Raw genomic sequence first — 20,932 nt, forward strand, 5'->3', positions numbered from 1 at the left:
CTGAATCTTTGGAGAACATTTCTTTGGAGCTGCTGACACCATCCTACCTAGTGTGATGGCCTCTGTTATGTGGCCATCTGCAAGCCGTTGCGTTATACAACCATCATGCACTGGCGGATGTGTGGCCTGCTAGTTGGAGTGGTGTGGGTGGGAGGCTTTCTTCATGCAACCACATAGATCCTCTTCAGTTCTGGTTATCCTTCTATAACCCTAACATCACAGATCACTCTATGTGTAATTTGAACCCTTTGCTCAATCTTGCCCGCACAGATACCCAACTCTTTGTTGCAGCCAACAGTGGATTGATCTATGTGCTAAACTTCCTTTTCTTTTAAAAAGATTTCATTATTTGAGTATAGTTGACACACCATGTACGTTAGTTTCAGGCGAACAACGGAAATTGTTTCTATAGCTTCTTCTGCCAGAAGTCTATAAACATTGGAGTGTGTGCCAAATTTACATTAGAAGGATTTTTTGAAGAATTCAGAGAATAAAAAGCAGTTTTTATGGTTATCTACTATATTCTTATCCAGTTCTACAAAAGCACAGCTTTCACATGAAATTCATGCCAGACATTTCTTAGAAAATTGTTAAGAGATAATTTGTGCTGAAATTGATAGAATAAGAACATTTCAAATGGGCTGTGTAAACTCATGGTTTTGTTAATTTTATGACAATCAGTGTGACTCTTTTATGTTATGAAATAAGAAAAATCTTTCTGAATTTTAATATGTTGGAGGAAAGAGATTTTCCATGAATGATATTAATAGTTCCAGCCATCTTTTTTACAGTAAAATTTATAAAGCACTTTGTGAGTCATTAAAATGATCTTCTTTAAGGCAGGGGTTGTTTGTGGAATAACTTTGGAACCCCTCTAAGGACTAACATAGGGCCTTAGATAGAGTAAGAGCCCACAGATACGCTGTAGAAATGGTTCACTGACGCTCACCGAATGCTATATGATTACAGAAAATGTAGTGTGTGTTTATCTTCCTTCACCTGCCTGAGCCAGCCTAGAGCTACTTTAATTTTTATTTAACGATCACTATCAAGCATATCATATAGGGTCACTAATTCTTTCTTTATAAATACAGGGTTAATAATCCCTAGAAATTCATTCTTTAGATGGCTTAATGTTTCTGAAGTTTTGTCTATGTGTTATTTCCTCAGCCCTCTTTGCCATTTTTCCTAGAAGTTGATGAAAAGAGCCTCAAACATACAAAACAATCCTGGCTTTTTCAAACATATGGCTATTGTTCCCAAAGGGTCAAGGTAAACATGGCATTGTACATAGGTGAGAGTGAGAAAATACAATTTTGATTTTTTTCATGGCACTGCTTTTTAGGGAAAACTAACATGAAAGTGCTGGTGACAGTTTTGTTTTCAATTACATTCCAGCCATTCTGGGGCCATGTGTGTGGTGGGCACTGGGAAAGGTTGGTTGGCCGCTTTCCTGGCTGGCCTAGAGAGAGGGTACTGGCTTTGAGGGAGGGCTTATAGTTTTCAGGCCCTCAGTTTTTAAAATTCCCATTAGTCCAGCCCACGGACAGACGTAAATAGTGCCATTGGGAAAGCAAGTAGATCATCCCATAAGTAACTAGGATATTGTTTATTATCTGATAAGCAATTGCTGAGAAAACTTAAATATATATTTATATAATTTTCATAGGCCTCCTATAGTTTTGCATACATAATGCAGAATTTATTATCCATGCCACGCTTCACTGAAATATACATGAGTAGATCTTCAGAATCAGTATATGGGAATAAAGGCTAATCATGAACATGTTTCCCTTTATGACACATATGATACTGGCTGCCCACAAACAGATGGGAGGTTTTGACATCTTCCAGCCAGATGATCTAAAAGCTGAACTTTTACTCCCACTACAAACAAAGATACTACTATCACTGGATGGTATTTTACAAACCATGATGATTATCAAGATCCAGCGAGACTTCTGGGGAAGATGGTGGAATAGGAAGATCCCAAGCTCACCTCGTCTCAAGGATACAATTAGGTAACACCCACATCAGCGTAAATAACCCAGAAAATGACCTGCATTTTGGCAGAACAGACTCTTCATAGCTAAATGTAGAGACGAGGCCACATTGAAGAGGGCGGGCAGGGTAGAGACATGATGGGAGCTAAATGGACCCATAGGACTATCTGTGGAAGAGGGAACACCATGGGCATGAAGGAAAGAAACAGACCCTTAAACCAGACAAATACCCTAGGCATGGGAAACCCATACACGTAAAATGAATCTCCATAATATCTGGCTTTGGAAACAACAAGGAACTAATTTCATGAGTTCTTACAATGGAGGCTTAAACCCTGAACTTTAAAAATCAGCAGGCTCCAATCTGGGAGAGCCAGAGGGCAAGAGGAAACTGAGTCCCTGCCCTTAAGGAGACAGAACAACAAACAGCTCTGCTACAACAAAGAAGTAGCAGGTACAGCATAGAAGTAGTAGTTTGAAAAATGTTTGGTGTATTTAGGAAGACTTATTTACTAATCTCAGAGCATGTGGGGGAAGGGCAGACATGTTCCACAGACTTCTCCAGGAACAAAGGAGCTGACAACCACCATTTCCCTCCCATGAACCCCAGCCTAGACACACGGACACCTGTAAGAACCAGCCAAAGCACAAACATTCCCCACGTAATTTGCTAACCGCATGCCCTATCCCCTCCTGTAGACATGCCCCCTCTAGTTCTGCTGCAGTTTTCTAAAGCAACTCAAGGTCTGCTCCCACAACACTCCTGCATGAACCATGCATGCTAACATCACAAGTTCCATCTTCACATTCTCCTGCAGACCTACCCACAATGGGCTGGGGGCAGACCTCTGGTCTGAATGCTAGCTGCCAATAAACCTTCTCAGGGGACAATACAGCAAAAGCACACTGCTGATCATTTCTACTGCATCTCTGGCAAACTCCTTGTCTGACTCAACTCAAGACTGAGGCAGACCCAAACTGACCAATAACAACAACACAGGGACCAAACGCTGCCCACAACAGGCAAAGAGAGACAGGGATGAAAGCAAAAGTGGCTCAGACAAAATAGTAGGGAACTTGCAAAACACATAAGAGACACCACTGAATTAACAAATTCTGGTGAACAGAAGACATTGCACTGCAGGGCACTACACAACCTCTTTTTCATAAGGCCACTTTAAAGAGGAGGAAATGAGACTGACTTTCTTAACATATAGAAAAAGCACAGAAAGGGGCACCTGGGTGGCTCGATCAGTTAAGTGTCTAACTCTTGGTTTCAGCTCAAATCAAAATCTGATGGGTCATGAGATCGAGCCCCATACTGGGCTTCACACTCAGTGAGGAATCTGCTTGAAAGATTCTCTCCCTCTGCCCTCCCACTCACTCTCTCTCAAATAAAGAAAGCTTTAAAAAAAAGAAAATAAACACAGTTAGACAAAATGAGGAGACAGGGGAATATGTTCCCAATGAAGAACAGGACAAAATCACAGCAAGCAAGCTAAATGAGAGATGAGTAATATGCCTGATAGGGAATTTAAAGTAATAGTCATAAAGAAAGAAAAGAGTAGAGGACTCATTGAAACCCTTAACAAAGAGACAGAAAACATAAGAAAGAATCAGTCAGAGATGAAGAACTCAATAACTGAAAGTAAAAATATACTAGAGGGAATAAATAGTAGACTAGAAGAGCAGAAGAATGGATAGGCAACCTGGAGGACAGTGTAATGGAAAGCAACCAAGCTGAAGAGGAGAGAGAAGAAATGATAATAATAATAATAATAATAATAATAATAATAAAAAGACTTAGAGAACTCTACAACACCATCAAGCATTGTAACATTCACATGATAGGGATACCAGAAGGAGAGGAGAGAGAAAAGGGGCAGAAATTTTAAGAAATAATAGCTGAAAATTTCCCAATCTGAGGAAGGAAACAGAAATCCAGAACCAGTAGGCACAGAGAACTCCCAAGAAAATCAACCCAAGGAGTTCCACTCAAAGACATATGGTAATTTAAATGGCAAAAAGTAGTGAAAAAGAATTTTAAAAGCAGCAAGAGGAAAGAAAACATTACATACAAGGGAAACTCTAGAAGGCTATCAGCTGATTTTTCAGCAGAAACTTTAAGGGCTAAAAGAAAGTGGCATAATATATTCAGAGTGTTGAAAGGAAAAAAAAAAAAAAAACAACTGAGAATACTCTATTCAGCAAGGCTATCATTTAGAATAGAAGGAGAGATAAAAGAGTTTCCCAAACAAAACCTAAAGGAATTCATGACCACTAAACTAGTCTGACAAGAAATGTTAAAGAGGACTCTTTGAATGGAACGGAAAAGATATAAGTAGGAGTAAGAGAAGCAGGAAACATAAAAACAGTAAAATTCATTTTATCTATAAAAATCAGTCAAGCAACTGATAAAATAAAAGGATATGAAATTTGACACTGTATACCTAAAACAGAGGGATAGAGGAGTAAAAACGGTTTTAAACTTACTTGGCCGTCAACTTAATATAGGCTGCTAAATTCATAAGATATTATATACAACCTAATGGTAACCACAAATCAAAAACCTGTAATAGATATGAAAAAAAAGAGCAAGGAATCCAAGTGTATTATTAAAGAAAATCAGCAAGCCATGAGAGGAGGGCAAGAGAAGAAAGGAACAGAGAAAAACTACAAAAACAACCATGAAACAAGTAACAAAATGGCAATAAGTATATTCCTATCAATAACTACTTTGAATATAAGTGGACCAAACACCCTAATCAAACGACATTGGAGTGGAAAAAGAAATAAGACCCATCTATATGCTGCTTATAAGAGACTTACTTCAGACTTAAAGACACATGCAGACGGAACATGAAGGGATACTAAAGCATTTATCATGCAAACAGAAGTTGAAAGAAAGCCAGAGTAGCAATACTTATATAAAATAGACTTTGAAACAAAGCTTGTAACAAGAGACGAAGAGGGACACTATACAATCATAAAGGGAACAATACAACAAGATATAAGAATTGTAAATACGTATGCACCCAACATAATAGCACCCACATACAAAAAAAGCAACTAATACCAAACATAAAAGATGTCATCAAGAGTAATATCATGATAGTAGAGGACTTTCACACTCCGCGTACATCAATGGACAGATCATCCAACAGAAAATCAACAAGGAAACAGTGGCTTTGAATGACACATTGGACCAGATGGATCTAACAGATATTCAGAACGTTCCATCCTAAAGCAGCAGAATACACATTCTTTTCAAGTGCACGTGGTGCATTCTCCAGTTTGGATCACATATTAGGCCACAAATCAAGTCTCACCAAATTAAAAAAAGATTGAAGTCATACCATGCATCTTTTCTGAGCACAACACTGTGAAACTAGAAATCAATGACAAGAAATCTGGAAAGAACAGAAATACATGGAGGTTAAATAACATGCTTCTAAGCATGAATGGGCCAACCAAGAATTCAACAAGAAAAATTTTTTAAAAAGTATGGAGACAAATGAAATGACAGCAGTCTAAAATCTTTGGGATGCAGCAAAAGCTGCTCCAAGAGGGAAGTTAATAGCAATACAGGCCTACCTCATGAAGCAAGAAAAATTTAAATGAACAAACTTAGCTTACATCTAAAGGAGCTAGAAAAAAGAAGAATAAACAAAACTCAAAAGCAATAGAAGGAAAAAAATGCTAAGGATTAGAGCAGAAGTGGGATCCCTGGGTGGCACAGCGGTTTGGCGCCTGCCTTTGGCCCAGGGCGCAATCCTGGAGACCCGGGATCGAATCCCACGTCGGGATCCTGGTGCATGGAGCCTGCTTCTCCCTCCTCCTGTGTCTCTGCGCCTCTCTCTCTCTCTCTGTGACTATCATAAATAAATAAAAATTAAAAAAAAATTTTAAAAGGATTAGAGCAGAAGTAAGTGAAATATACTCCAAAAAGAAACAAAACAAAAAAAAAGTAAAAAGGATCAATTAAACCGGGAGCTGGTTCTTTGAAAAGACCAACAAAATCAATAAACCTTTAGCCAGACCCACAAATAAAGAGAGAGGGAAAGAAGTCAAAAAGTCAGAAATGAAAGAAGAGAAATAACTGACACCACAGAAATACAAAGTATTCTAAGAGTATATTATGAAAACTTTATGCCAACAAATTGGACAACCTAGAAAAAATGGATAAATTCCTAGAGACATAAAGTCTTCCAAAACTGAACCAGGGAGAAATTATATATATATATATGAATACTACTCAGTTCAAGGTTTTGAACTTTATTTTAGAAATTTCTATAGCTGGGATTGTTAAAACTTAAAAATTGTTAAGGCATAAAGTACACCCAATGCGCATACATCAGATATTGAGCATATACAAATTTTTAAATCTGAAAACATAAGACTTGTTAAAGGAAAAATTTCTCACAAATTCACTAGTTTTGTTGGTTTTTTCTACATAAAGCTCTGGGTTATAACAACAGTTAATATCATTTTCTTCCAAAAAACTTCAAATTTCATGGATTATCATAAATCTTTCTGGATAATTTTATTGGATCAGCTTCTGGCTTTTTTAAATATACATTATTTTTTTAATTTACAGAGATCTTTATTTTTTAGTCTTTGTACCCATTTCCCTATCTACATAACAGGGAAAACAACTGTACTTAACTCATAGTGTTGTTGCAAAGATGAAATAACAGAGTCAGCGTGAAGCACTGAAGCTCCTAACAGGTAACATGCTGCTCAACAGATGTTAGATTTTATTCTTAGTATTATTATTAATTTAAATAATAATAATTATTATTATTTTTATTATTCCTTTGGAAACTTCATTAGCCCTGTCTGTCTTGTGTTAATATATAAAGAAAACATCAGTGGTCTAGCCACAGGCAGAGCAATACTTCCATATCCTGGAGGGAACTAAGGTGTCCTGGAGGATGCCGTGGCAGCAGACTTTAGGAGAGGACACTCCGCTCCCTTTCCCTGCCCTGTGTCTGGTTATGAAGCCATCCCCTGAGTGAGTCAGCCCTCCAGAAGTTGGGAGCCTGCCTTCGGTCATTCTCAGATTGCCTGGGAACACCCCTCAGAGGGGATCTGGGTGCAGGAGAGGTCATGGCCTATCCCCACACCCCCACTGATCCCAAGAGGGGCAAGTCAGGTAGATGCCTCTAGGGTACAGCTGCCTCATAAGATAAAGGATGCTCAACCAAATTTGAATTTCAGATCAACAACAATTTTTTTTTTTTTTTAGTATAGCTCTACCCTTAGTGGGATACACCATAAGTGTATTATACTAAACTAGACTGATTATACTAAAAAATTATTTGTTCTTGACCTGAGATTCAACTGGGTGCCCATACCTCTGTTTGTTAAATCTGGCAACCCTACCCTGGGGTAATGGGGTAAATCCCTGCTGCTCAGTGGGTGGGGACCTGCCCCGTTCATCTTTATTCCCTTGTACCTGGCACAGTGCTGGACACACACAGGTACCTGACGTGTTTGTGGAAGTGCACTCACACCACCTTGGTTTCTAAAGCTAGCCTGCTCTCTGGGCCCCCAAAACCTCCTGAGTTCTACCAGAAGCCCATGAGGCACTGGACACTTCTCCTGGCCCGTAGGGGGTAGGGAGCGGGGTGGGTGTCATTTGGTAAATATCAAATGTAGAGAAGCAGGGGGCAAGGGGAGGAGGAAAATGAAGGGTTTGCAAAAGGCCGAATAAGAAGGGTGAAGACATGACAATAAAACGTCTGGGCCAGAGAAGCTTCCCTACATGAAGCTGATGAGCATTTCCAATACGTAGGATTCTCACCACAAAGTCGTTCTCTTCTGACACAGTCTTCCTTGTGTTTATGATTTGGAGATTCATGTAACACAGAAGTCAGGGGGCAGGAGTGGTGATGAAGACTCACCAAGGCAGCCAGAGCCACAAGATGGGTCAAAGGGAACTTTTTGTCACTGGGCATCGATCCACCCGGGTTTTGTTACAGAATTTTGCTGGCAGGGAGTTAGAAGAAGCCTTGGGTCTAGCAGGGTCGAAAGACCAGGAAATGGTAGACGGAAGTTTGAGTTTATACGAAACATTCATGGCTCCTTCACTCGTCCTAGTTTTTAAATTTGGTTTAAGAAGACAGGAGAGAATTTGTTCAAAACCAAAAAAAAAAAAAAAAAAAAACCAAAAAAAAACCAAAAAAAACAAAAAAACCCCACCTTTTCTGGGAATCAACTCTGTTTTCCTTGGAGAGCAAGGACATGCATCACAAACCCAAAAGCACTGGTGGAACCATTGGTCCTGCGTATGTTTACTTGTGGGGGGTGGAGTTGGGGGCCAGTGGGTTGGGCCCAGGCAAGGGGGTTGTTATTTCTCTTCCATTTGTCACTTCTAACTCCAGAGGTAGTTTTACAGAAATCTTTGTCAGAGTTCTGTAATCCCCTAAATATTAACTTGGCTTTAACTCAACACGCCACATTTAAGAGGCTCAGATGATTTCCAGTCTGAACAGTTTCTGGTCTTGCTGCCAAAGTAAAGTTTTCAGAAGTACCTCGAGGGATGCTCAGGGGGAGGCCCAATTACCTCCCTCTTGTGTGAGCAGGACTCCCCTTGGAAACAAATCAGGCCTTGGGCAGCTCGCTCGCTGCTCTTGCTGAGCCTGAGGATGAGACTATGAGGTTGGTTGGGGTGGAGAGACCGGCAGCCTCTCTTCCTGGCTCCTCAAGTCAAGGAAAAATAATAAAGTCTGACCACCTCGGCTTACGATCCCGCGTCCAGAATGCGTACGTCCTCCGGCAAGGTTAAGGGTGTTGGAGAGAAGTAGGAGAACATGAGGGACCAGATCCACGTTGGGCCCTAAATTCTTAGGATGCTCTAATCCTTCCGCTTCAGCAATTTCTCGGCTCATCGGTCATTGTAGGAACGACGGAGGATCGCGAGCCCCACGGCACTGTCACCTGTTTTGCTACTGTCGGAAGTAAGCAGCGCTGGAACAGCGGAACAGCCCTACTCAAATACCAAGGGAAAGGAGGACGGGACGTCGGGGCCTGGGTAGTCCCTTCTGCCTCTGAGAGGCCAGTAGACGCCCTGTTCCAGGGACCAGTCCTGCCGCTGGTACAACTTTGCCTAAAATGAAATAACTTGACGGTGCGCTTCATTCACACAAGGTTTTTTAAAGGGTTCTCAAAAGAGATGGTTGTGGGGAGATGAACCGACCGTAGTCTTACAGGGAAGGTTTGTGACTCTCATCCCCTGGTTACGGGTAATGTGGTAAATCTCTTTATAGAGCTGAGTCTCATTTTTGTCATACAAAAATGGGATTCTTGGGCAGCCCGGGTGGCTCAGCAGGTTTAGCACCGCCTTCGGCCCAGGGCGTGATCCTGGAGACCCGGGATCGAGTCCCACGTCGGGCCCTGCATGGAGCCTGCTTCTCCCTCTGCCTGGGTCTCATGAATGAATAAATAAATAAGTCTTTAAAAAAACAATGGGATTCGCGAGAGGGTGTCCTCCGACGGCCGAAGGCGTTATATCATGGACTTGACGGTGTGGCCCGCACAGAATGGCCATGAAAAAGTCAAATGGTAAAAGCCGGGGGGCTGCTGCCCAGCCTGGCCGCGTGACACCGAAAGGCGGCAGCAGCCTGCATGGATGATGCAAACCTGGAAGGAGCTGCTTCCGCTCAGAGCCACGGGGACAGGAGCTTCTACCCCTGTAGCTCCCTGGGGAGTACGGGCTGCAGGGTAGCGCCCCTCACTACTGCGGTGCGGAAATACCTTGAAAATCAATCAGTCAATCAACCAATCAATCTGTTCCAGAAGCACAAACTGAGCGACTGCAGACCAAGAGAACTCCCTGCAGTTAGAATAAAAGCCAGGAGCCCTCGCAGGAGGGGACTGTCGGCGGGAGCGGAGCGGGACACGGGGAAGGATGAGCAAACCGTGCAAAGCACCTGCCCCCCACAGTGGACTCGCGGGGCCGCGGAGTCCTGGGAGGCGGCTGTTGCAGACCCAGCTCCGAGCCACCGAACCCAACACGGTCCGCAGGTGCTCAGGCTGAGAAGGAACAGAGCCCGGGAGGGGGCGGGAGGGCTTCCCCGTCGCCCCCAAGCCCTGAGGTCCTCACCTGAGGCCCAGGTACAGGCGCTGTGCGTTTAGCCAGGCCGGTGGTGCAGGCGCCCCTGGATGTGGGGCCCAGAGCCTGGGACCAGGGTGGGCAGCGGCCTTAACGGGAGGTGCGGGACCCTCACACCTTGTCACCTGGTTGCGGCACAGGGGACTGACACACTCGGTAAACCACGAGGGAGGTGAAGATGGAAGGTGGTGGCGTCATCAGAACACTTCGAATCGTGGGTAAGGACCCTAAAAGCCACACGCTCCCCTTTTTCTGGGCCAACATCACCAGCTGGGGCCACGTGTAGGGAACAGGATCCCAGAGAGGGGGTCCTCCCTGGAAACCCAACCGTGGGGCCTGGAGGGGAAAGGCGGGGAGCCCCGGCCAGTGGCCCCTCAGGAGGAAATGCTTAGGTTCTCCTTAGTGGGTGCTCCCGGCCCAAGGCCCAAGGCCCCAGGCCAGAGAGCCCGTACCCCACCTCTCCGGGTTGAAACGTGCAGCGAGACACGGGTGGATGTCGTGGGTCAGAACGCCCCGGCACGGAGCTGGGGACACGGGCCTTCTCGAAAGGCTGCGGCTCGATCCCCTGGACCCAGGAGGCAGCCTCTGCGCCCGGGAGGCCGAGCCTGGGCCTCCACCCGACCCCAGGCCCTGGCCACCCCGCTGCTTGTCCCCGCGGGGCCTCGGCCCGGCCCAGGTGTCGCTCAGTCTCTCACCCGTTGGGCCTCCTTCTTGAGGCCCCAGGAGGGTTTGGGGCCGAGGTGTCCGGGGGTCAGGAGGCTCCTGAGGCCCAGCCCAGCCAAGGTGGCCCCGCTCTCTGGCGGTGCAGACCCTGCGGGCGGGGGGTGAGTCCCGCCACAGCCAGGATGCTGTGGGCACCGGAGAGCAGGTGGCCTGGCACGACAGGCCGCCCGGTGTCCCTCTCGGGCCACAAGGACGGCCTCCACCGACCCACAGGAGGCCCACCAGGGCCTGCTCCGGGCCGTGGCCTCCCCAGGCCAGGGTCAGGGCCTGCTCGTGCCACCTGCGAGCCCATGACACCCAGGGTGGCCCTCCTGGCAGGGCCCTTGCACCCCTGGGTCTCCGAGGAGCATCCTGCGGGCACAGGCGCCACAACAGGGGGCCCGCGGTCATCGGGCCACCTTCACGGAGGGCGGCACCCCGTTCACCAGCCTGCACAGGTGTTCACGGAAGGGCAGGACCAGAGAACTCAGGGGTCAGCCAGGACGGACGCCAAGAAGGACCCAGGTGGGGGGAGGGTACCTCTCCTGCAAGAGGCCACAGGGGCCGAGGCCTCTCCCTTCTTCTTCCACAAGCGCCCTTTTCCCTTCTCCCCGGCCACAAGCTGGTGTTTCCTGTCTTGTTTGCAGTAAGAAGCCAAGCCGTGGGAGCCTGATGAAAAGCTCTTTTCCCTTTTGTGTGTCTTGTGTTTTTAAACACTTCTGTGTTGCAGGCGAGGAGCCTGGAGACCCTGGCTAGGCCGCAGCTGCGTTGCCCACACCCCTTGGCAGGGCATCTCCAGCCCTCCTGGTCCACCCTCGGGGGGGGGGGGCCCCCCCGTGCTCCCCGGGCTCGCTTCATTGTCTCCAAAGAGGATAATGATGTCTCCCACCTCCATCTCTTGCTGATAAGCGAATTCCTGAAATACCTTTAAAGACCTTCGCATCGCCATAAATGCTGCTTTAAGGAAGGACAAATGGTGGAGTAAATGAACAACACATGGCAAATAAATGGTACCACATGTCGGGCTTAATCTCCTCGGTGAGCAGAGGGGCAGAAAAACCCCAAGGCCCTCCCTTCCCTCTGTATGGAGTCACCAAACAGCCACGGCTACTGCCGCAAATAGCTGCTACAACTCACTTTTTATACGAGTGACCAGTGTAGAACTCTCTAGATTGAAGAGATGTCCTTGTTTTTTTTTTTTTTTTTTTTTTTTTTTTTTTTTTTTTTTTAATTAAAACTCTGGTTACCTTGGTGGGGCAAAATTGCATTCAGCTTTCCCTAAGCAGGGGGCAACGCTGACCAGAACATCACATGTTTCTAATTACGATCCCGAATCTCCTCATAGTCCCTGAGCCAACAGTTGCTCTCAAAGAATCAATTCCTCTTTGTATAAACACATCTTGCCTCCCCCTCCCAAAAAAGTGGGAACTCTTAGGAGCGTTTTTAAGACTCTATTTTCCTTCCATGGAGCATAGGCTGTGGATATGAGCTGTCTCGAGTCTGGGGGAGGCCAGAGGGGCAGCCAGGGAGACCCCTAACCCTTGAGGGCAGGACTGTGGGTGCAGAGGGGTGGAAAGGCAGGATGGATGTAGGAGCTCAGGGGAGAGAAGGCCGCAGCCAGCAGGGGTCGGTGGGGAACACCTCAGAATGGAGACTTCGAGAAGGGAAGCCTTCAAAGGGAAAAGAGGGAGGAGGACGGCGTTCTAGAAGACAGGGATAAGGCTTAGGGAGGTATCGCTTTGGGGAGGAGAAGGCGAAAGGGACCCTTGACATTTCTGCAAGCTTCCTTTGTATCGTCCACGCAGTACTGGGAGCACGGAGATCTCGTCCACACTAACATTTGCAGTCTACTGGACTGGACCGAAGGAAGAAACAAAAGGAAATTCTATGAGCCGACGTCGGGGCATTGGCACCATTGCCCCTCCCAGAAGTCCCTTGGACCTAGAGGGCAGTGGGATCGGAGAGAGAATTCTCCTTTATTTGTTATTTATTTGCTTGTTTTTACTGAAGTTCCACTTGCCAACATACAGCGTAACACCCAGTGCCCACCTCGTCACGTGCCCCCCTCCACGGAGAATTCTCCGTTATTCCCTCCTGCCTACGAGGTTGACCCCATCATACTGGAATGGGAAGCCTCTGTAGTCCTAATACTCATGGGAAGACGTCGTCGCTGTGGGGGTTACACCACGCGACACAGTTGGGAGCCGTTGGCACGACGTCTACCGAGCGGTAGGCGCTGGTCACCGGCGTGGTCGGGCCTACAGATGACAGCCCGTTGTGCAAAGTCGTAAAGAGCTTGGCCTCCCCACTCTCTGCAATTTCTGTTATGGACTCAGTACAAAGCCATCACCCTCGACCCCGCGTTGAGGTGGGCCGTGCCTCCAGGGGCTGTGATGCGATCCCCGGGACGTCGAGGTGGGACCTCGGGAACACGAGTAGCAAAAGGTTTGAAAAGGGTCTTTGCGGGCCGTGTTGCGTGGCTACACATTAGGGCCACGCACCGACCCAAATCCCTGGGTCTCCCTTCGCGATGCATTTCTTTGATGTTTATGGCATGAAATTTAGGATGAACCACAACTGTGGGGCCACTCCAGGGAGGACAGATTTCCTGGCGTCGTTCCTTATGAACATAACCTGCTCACTCTGTCTTCCCTTCCTCCTCCCTGACATACTGTGGTTCCACTGTCTTCTCTCCACCGTGTCATCTCTTGCCATTTATACCAAAATCAGGTTTATACCTCCCCTTTTGTTTTGACCAAAATTTACCTTTCATTCTCCCCCACCCCCACCTCCGGGCTTGATTCTTAAAAACAAAGAATTAAACACGAAATCTCGCCGCTACTACCACCGTTACCACCAAAACAACCAAGAACATACCACCCACTTACACAAGCCAGAGGTTCGGGAAAGCTTAAACCACATGCTTTGTGCTAAAACTTTTCTTAAAAGCAACTCCACACCCGCCCCCTCCATGACTTGATGGCTTTGGCTAGGGTTCAAAAGCTGGATCAGAGGGAGTCGTAAAACCCGACACCCACGTACCCCACCCGGGCCTGGGATTGGGGCTGCGTGCAGGTGCCCTTCCTCCTCATCCTCTGCTTTCCCTAGGCCCTTTCCCATGACCATCCTTTCTTCCTGTCTCTTCTCATTTCCCTTATTGATCCCCTCAACCCATTTCTTTTTTTTTTTTCTCTTTTTCTATTAAAGATTTTTATTTATTTGAAAGAGAGAGAAAGAGTGGGGAGGGGCAGCAGGAGAGGGAGCAGCAGGCTCCTTGGTGAGTGCAGAGCCCGACGCGGGGCTCGATCCCAGGACCCCACAATCGTGACCTGAGCCAAAGGCAGATCCTTAACTGACTGAGCCACTCAGGTGCCTCCCCAACCCCTGTTTCTTTTTTCTTTTTTTTTTTCCAACCCCTGTTTCTTTTTTCTTTTTTTTTTCCAACCCCTGTTTCTTTTCACAGTTTCCATCCTCAGCTGCGGCCTGAGCCTAACCACCTGCTAAGACCACCTGTGACAAACTGTCCCCAAATTTGAGGGTGCCTGATTAGCAGTCTCCCTGGAGCCTCATGCACGGCAAAGGTGCCTCCTAGTCGGAGGACCCCGTGAATGCTCAGCCAGGAGCCCACCCTCTCCTTCCCCAGCTTCCCTTGGGTCCTGGTTGGCATAAGGTTCAGGGATTAGCGGCTGCCCAGAAGGCTACTTAGGGCTCCCGCGATTTGGAAAGGTATAGCTCTTTCTCCTGATCTTGTCACCTTCCTTTCTAATCCCCAGCTGCCGTTACCTCTTTTTGCTTCTCCAGAATTAGTTTCGGTATCTAAATGCTTTGCTTGGCTGTCCTGTTGTTTAGCTCCTGTTGGCTTATTGTTTAGATACACACATTCTTTTCTAAAACACAGGGACGAGAAAAGCGCAAATGCGTTACCTGGTGCATCTAATAAAACTCACTCAATTAATTCAGAATGGCTTGGCACAAGGAAGGCTCCCGTCTGCTTCAAGTTTTCATTCTCTCTAGGATGCTAATTGTTTTTTCTTCTGATAAACTTGTATTTTTGGCCTGAAGTCTAAAGTCTGGCCTGCTGGGCTATGTCAGATTTGTAAATTAGATGACATCTGTTTTGGATTTTTATCGTCTTTAATTTTCTTTCGAACTCTCTTCATTTATTCATTTCCCCTCTAATTGTAAGGATCACACTTTGCTGGGTGCTTTAGACGAAAGTGTAGACCTTTCTTCTTTGGGGAACACAGATTAAAATGACTGAAGCTAAGTGGTCACAATGAAGGCTATTCAGGAAAAAGATGTTGGGAGAGAAGCCTTAGCAACCCTCCCAGAGAGGATGAACGGCTAATACAAAAGGCTGGCTGTCTACACCAGCATCTTGAGGTTCCCACTGAATAATTACAGTCAATTAGGAGATTGACAGTGAGTGTTGAACACTGGCAAAGTGAGTATTTTGAATTGAGAAATGTTGACGAAGTAGGGATGGTGGTGCTGGTGGCGGTACGTGAGGGGAGTGGTGACATTTTTATCGCTTCACGTTTGACTTCTCTCTCTGTGTATGTGTTTTCCCCAGAAAAATAATAAAAGGAGGAGAAACTTAAATGCATTCTCATGCCTACAGATTCATATTTTATTTTATTATTTTATTTTATTTTATTTTATTTTATTTTATTTTCGGATTAATATTTTAATAGTAAAATCTTATTTTTTCCTCCTAGGTACGTAGCTCCTAAATTCTTCTTTTTCGTGGGGGAAATTGTTCGTTGCTAACTAGATTGGGCCTCCTTATTAAGGATCCGTTTTCTTGTTAGAATGCCCAACGCAACACCCTTGTGTAACATGTTTTTCCCTTATGCAAATATTTTTCTCATATATGCTCTTGCAGATGCCAAATGGCCTCTTGCAACTTTGCACTTGTACAGGCGATAGAGAGCGTGCAGGACACCGGCCAGAACACGTGCCTAAGCTTTCACATCTGATACACATGCCGCTCCTCGCTGGAGGAAGAAATAAGCAGGCTGGCCATGCACAGGATACAAAACGGCTGCCCCAGACACCTGCGGCAGAGGCTCTAGACCAAGTGGCTAAGACCACATCATGAAAATCGGTCAACAGTGACTTCGTACTTGCACACAAGTGACAAATCACCCCTTCATGACGCTGGCCTTGGGTTTCTCGGATACTGCTGTGTTTGGGCTGTTGCTAGGGAGGTCATGGGTCTGTGAGAAGGCTGTTTTTGAATACCATACGTATATGGCAGTAGTTCTCAACTGTGAGCGACTTTTGTCTCTCAGGGGACATTCGGCAATGTCTGGATACATTTTTGGTCGCCACAACCGAGGGGGAGGTAGGACCCAGGGATTCTGGCAAATATTCTATAAGGCACAGAAACAGCCCCATAAGCAAGGATTAACTAGCCTAAATTTCAATGGTACCAACATTAGAAACCCTGAGCTATAGGCCTTTATATATATTGAGCCATCCAACAACAGATTAGAACTACGGTGTGTGTGGGTTTTTTTTAATAATAAATTTATTTTTTATTGGTGTTCAATTTGCCAACATACAGTAAAACTACGGTGTTGAGAGAAAAAAGGGCACTTGTGAGCAGTCCTCTTTGGGTGAGTAGCTATTGTTGATTTTGATGACCCTATTGGTTAGATAATATTCTCTGTGCGTAGTGGACTAAGACATGCTGCCATTTGGGCTCCCCTCCCGCTCCTCTTTTCATGGTTATTAGCATCATCTTCCACGAGCATTCAGTCGCTCAAACTATGCGTCTCTGGGTCTTATCCACAATCGTCCCCTTCTTCTCACCCTACCTCCTGTCGGTGATCAGCTCCCCATAACTTTGTGCTCTCCTCATTGAAATGACATATCCTGACTTCTTGGGTCCTCTGCTCCTGATTTAGCCCAGCACCCCTCACAGTTGAAACAGCCTGTTGTTAAGGTTCCAATGATAGAAACTATCGGGTCGCTCTCTTGCCATCCTGCTGCTCCAGCCACATCTACTCAGTGCTCTGTCCTTAGCCTCTTCCTCATTTACCTGGTCCTCCAGTGAAGACTGAAGTGCCTATCCGGTAAGTACTCTGTTAGGAGCTGTGATCATTCCCTGGATTAAAATCTTAATCTTTCCAAGGCTACCTATTGCTTAAGAGACAAACCCCTCACTTCCTGACCCAGCATGTAAAAGCCTCTGATAATCTGTCTCTGCCCCAACATTTTGGCTTACTCCGCCACCCTGCCCTGAGGCACTTGCTCCAACCACGGGGAATCGATTGCTTTTCCTTAGTTTGGGTCGTACACTCTCAACCCCTCTGACTTTGCACCTGCTGTTCTCTCTATTTGAAGCATCCTTTCTACCCTTATCTGAAGAGCTCTCATTCATCCTCTGCAGCTTACTCTAGTACCTAGAGAAATGCCTGGCCCGTGAAGCTGCTCAGTAAATATGGGATGAACTTAAATTTCACCCTCTCTGTAAAACATGCTATAATTTCCTGGCTGTTGGTACATCTCTCATGCTCCACAGCCGTTGTATGCACGTCTACCAAAACCCCTTCACATACCTGACTGTGAGTCCCTTGAGGGCAGGGATGGTGTCTTAGGTCCCTTGGAACCTCCAGACTCTGTGCCAAGCTGGACATAAAGTGGACCCTGATGATTAAATGTTCACTGTTTTGTCCAGATGGCTTCTTATGTTCTGGGAATCCTTAACACACCCTGGAAATGGTATGCACCATTTGATATCCCCAAAACTCACAAAATCTGACACTAGTCTCAAATGGGCTCTGCCCCTTCTCTAGAACTGAACACCCCGCAGTGCACAGTGTGAAGATAAGGTTTCAGTCTGTCCTCTGTCACCTAGTCACTGTTTCACCTTGGGAAGACATTTAACTCACCTCGGCCCCTGTATTCTTACTTTGGTAAAATGGGAATAATGACACCTGCCTTTCTTACCTTGTGGAGTGGTCATGAGGATCAAGTGAGAGCACATATTTGAAATTGTTTTTTGACTTCTAAGAGTTATAAAACTTTCCAAGTGCTTCCCTATTCAAAATACAGCAAAATAAGATAGAACCCGTCCCTCAGTCTTGCATGATCTTGATTTTTTTTAAACAAAGTTCTGCCACAAACTTTGGCCAGTTTGAGGTACTGTATCCACTCTCTCCCTTCAACCCCAGGTATTGTTTTCTTCCCAGCCATACCACTTCCAGTTCATTCACCACAACCTTCAGTAGTTTCCCTATGGCAATTCCCACGGACACTCTTCTGGCCTTCCCTCACTGGACTTGGCATCAGCCTGCCTCTTCCTGAGACATTCTCTCTACTGGAATCAGAGTGAGTTTCCTGAAACATGGATTCTAATAATACTTTGTCATGTACGAACCCCTACAGCGACTCTTCAGAGCCTATAGAGTAAATTCCAGATTCCTTGGGAAGGTGTCAAGCCCACCGTCATGTGGTCCCTGCCTACTGCCTCACTGGCATTACCTAGTGTTGCTCTCCTTCTAACACACACCCTACCCATATAAAATGACGTCTGTTTCTAGAAAGTGTTGTGCTCTTTCACTGCTGCCCAGAAGGGAGCCTAGGATTTGGTTCAAAATATCATCTCTTCTGAGAACCTTCCCTGATCTAAGTCTCCTATTCCTCTTCATTCCATGCAGAAATAGATATCCCTACCTCTATATTCCCAGACTCCTCGGCAGGATCTTGATTAAGCATGACTTTCACACTCTTCTCTAATTACCCACTCAAGTAATTTATTGCCTCTATTAGACAGTGGGCTCTTTGGGTACAAGGAATATGTTTTTTCTCCCTCTCTATGTCTAGCTGCTAGCAGAATTCCTGATACAGAGTAAGCAATTGCTAAGCGCTTGTTGACTAAATAAGTGAGGGATATAAGCATGATTTGTACCACTTCTTATTCCTTTACCACATTTTGTGCACTTTTTAGAAATTTTTTGGTTACATTCTGGATTTCACTGATTTAGAAAAAATTCTGGCAAATGCCATAATTTATTCTGAGGTTACTCTGCACTGAGATAGTGGGTTTGGTTTTCTTTGGGGAGTTGAGTGCCTACTGTCTGCACTACACCTCCATGGGTTTATGACACCCCTGAGGTACACAGGAACTCCTGCTTACCTGCTTGCTCCTGGCCTTGGCAGTTTCCAGTTGTTGGGTTAGGAGCCTGGCAACAGTGGTGAAGCTGTTGCTCATGCGGAAGATATCTCTGCTTTGAGGGCCCAGGATGGAGGAGAAAGTATCGGTGATGCTCTTGATCTCCAGCAGGAGAATATGATGAAACGAATGTTCCATGTTGGCCAACTGACTCACCAGGAATGGCAGGCAGCTTCTGGCTCTCTCCTGACAAGAACGATGAAAAACAGTGTGCACTGTTGGTGGGAACGTAAATTGGTGCAGCCACAATGGGAAACAGTATGGAGGTTCCTCAAGAAATGAAAAAATATAACTACCATATGGCCAGCAATCCTACTTAGAGATATTTATCCAAAGGGAACAAAATCATCCCAAAGAGATTTCTTCACTGCCATGTTCATAGTGGCATTGTTCATACTAGCCAAGACATGGAAACTGCCAATGTGTCCATAAAAGGATGAATGGACAAAGAAAATGTAGTATTCCATTAGAATACTACTCATCCACAATTATGTCACAAAAAAAGAGAAGGAAATCTTGTCGTTTGCAACAACATGGATGAACCTAGAGGATTAAGCTAAGTGAAATGAGCCAGACAGAGAAAGATAAGTACCTTGTGGTATCATCTATATGTGGAAACTAAAAAAAAAAAAAGTTAAAGTTGATCTCATATAAACAGGGACTAGGGGACAGGGATGGGTGGGAGAAATAAAGAGAGGCTGTGCAAAGGGTACAAGCTTACTGTCAGCTGTAAGTTGCATAAGGTCACGTATAACATGGTGACTATAGTTGATAACACTGTATTGTATGATTGAAATTTGCTGAGAGGAGAACTTAAATGTTCTCGTTTACCTGCAGCACCCCTCCCCATTCGCCCCCACTGCCCAGAAAAGGTAAATATGTGTGGTGATGGATACATCAACCAACTCAATGTAGAGGAATCATCCCGTGATGAATATGTGTATCAAATCACCACATTGTACTTTTTAAATATCTTAAGATTTTACTAGTCAATTACACATCAATTAAAGCTGGAGGGGAACAAAAGAATAATGAAAAACAAAAATCTGTGTTTTAAAAGAAAAACATAGTTCCCTGACCAACAGATGACAATTCTATGGGGATCTGGGAGAGCTGGGGAAAGCTAAATAATGTCTCATTCACGGTGCCTCTGAATTGGCTTGAGAGTTTAACTTTTCTCCTGATTTTTAGAACCTTTTTTTTTTTTTAAATGAAAACCTTTCCCCCATTATTCCTTTCTTAAAAATACACAGTCTCATATGCCTATCTTGTCAGGTCATAACCTCTCAACTACCATTAGAGATCTGACCCCAGGCATCTACTCTTCCCAATTTTGTGTCCTCCTCAGGCCAGTCTCCATGACTGTGACTCAATAACTCTGCCTGCAAGGATGTGGCTGGTCAGTGGCCCCCTTGATCCATCCTTCTGTCAGACAGGGCCATGGTGTGCAAGGTTTACCTCCTCTCCACAGGGTATTCTCACTTGTTTCTTCGTTTTAAGCATCATTGAACATGTTACAGATTCCATGTGCCTGGTCAAGTGAGTGGATCATATTATCTACCTTTGACCAAGTTAATGCTCACAAGTAGGTTAAATAGGTTCCTTCAGAGAAATGGAAGATAAAGGACAATATGAACAATGCAGGCATGAATGAGTAACAAGTAAACGTCTAGATATAGGTCTCCTATATCTATATCTTCATGAGCCAGGAGGCACCATGATTTCATCCAACATGACTGGAAGTTAGCCAAAAATTCAAAATTATCAAAGGATAATTGGACCATGCCCAATATAAATAATGATCTGTATGCAATATAAATAATGATATACAATTAATAAAGATAATTTAAAATATGGCTTATTTCATCTTTAATTCTTCCTTTAGAATCCTATTTTTTAAATGTATTTAAAAACTGTTCATTATGGTAA

At 45.1% G+C, this 20,932-nt stretch overlaps 1 protein-coding gene across 1 annotated transcript in view; it reads right to left on the reverse strand.

Moving 5' to 3' along the window:
- VEPH1 (ventricular zone expressed PH domain containing 1) overlaps nt 1-20,932 on the reverse strand; it is a 220,850-nt gene that overhangs the window by 108,615 nt on the left and 91,303 nt on the right. The window contains exons 7-8 of the mRNA XM_049099858.1: nt 18,983-19,189; nt 1,000-1,013 (exon numbers count right to left, since the gene is read on the reverse strand). Coding sequence (XP_048955815.1) covers nt 1,000-1,013; nt 18,983-19,189 — 221 coding nt within the window. The remainder of the gene's footprint in view (nt 1-999; nt 1,014-18,982; nt 19,190-20,932) is intronic.

This window comes from Canis lupus, chromosome 23 (assembly GCF_003254725.2).
Source record: "Canis lupus dingo isolate Sandy chromosome 23, ASM325472v2, whole genome shotgun sequence".
Lineage (NCBI taxonomy): Eukaryota > Metazoa > Chordata > Mammalia > Carnivora > Canidae > Canis > Canis lupus.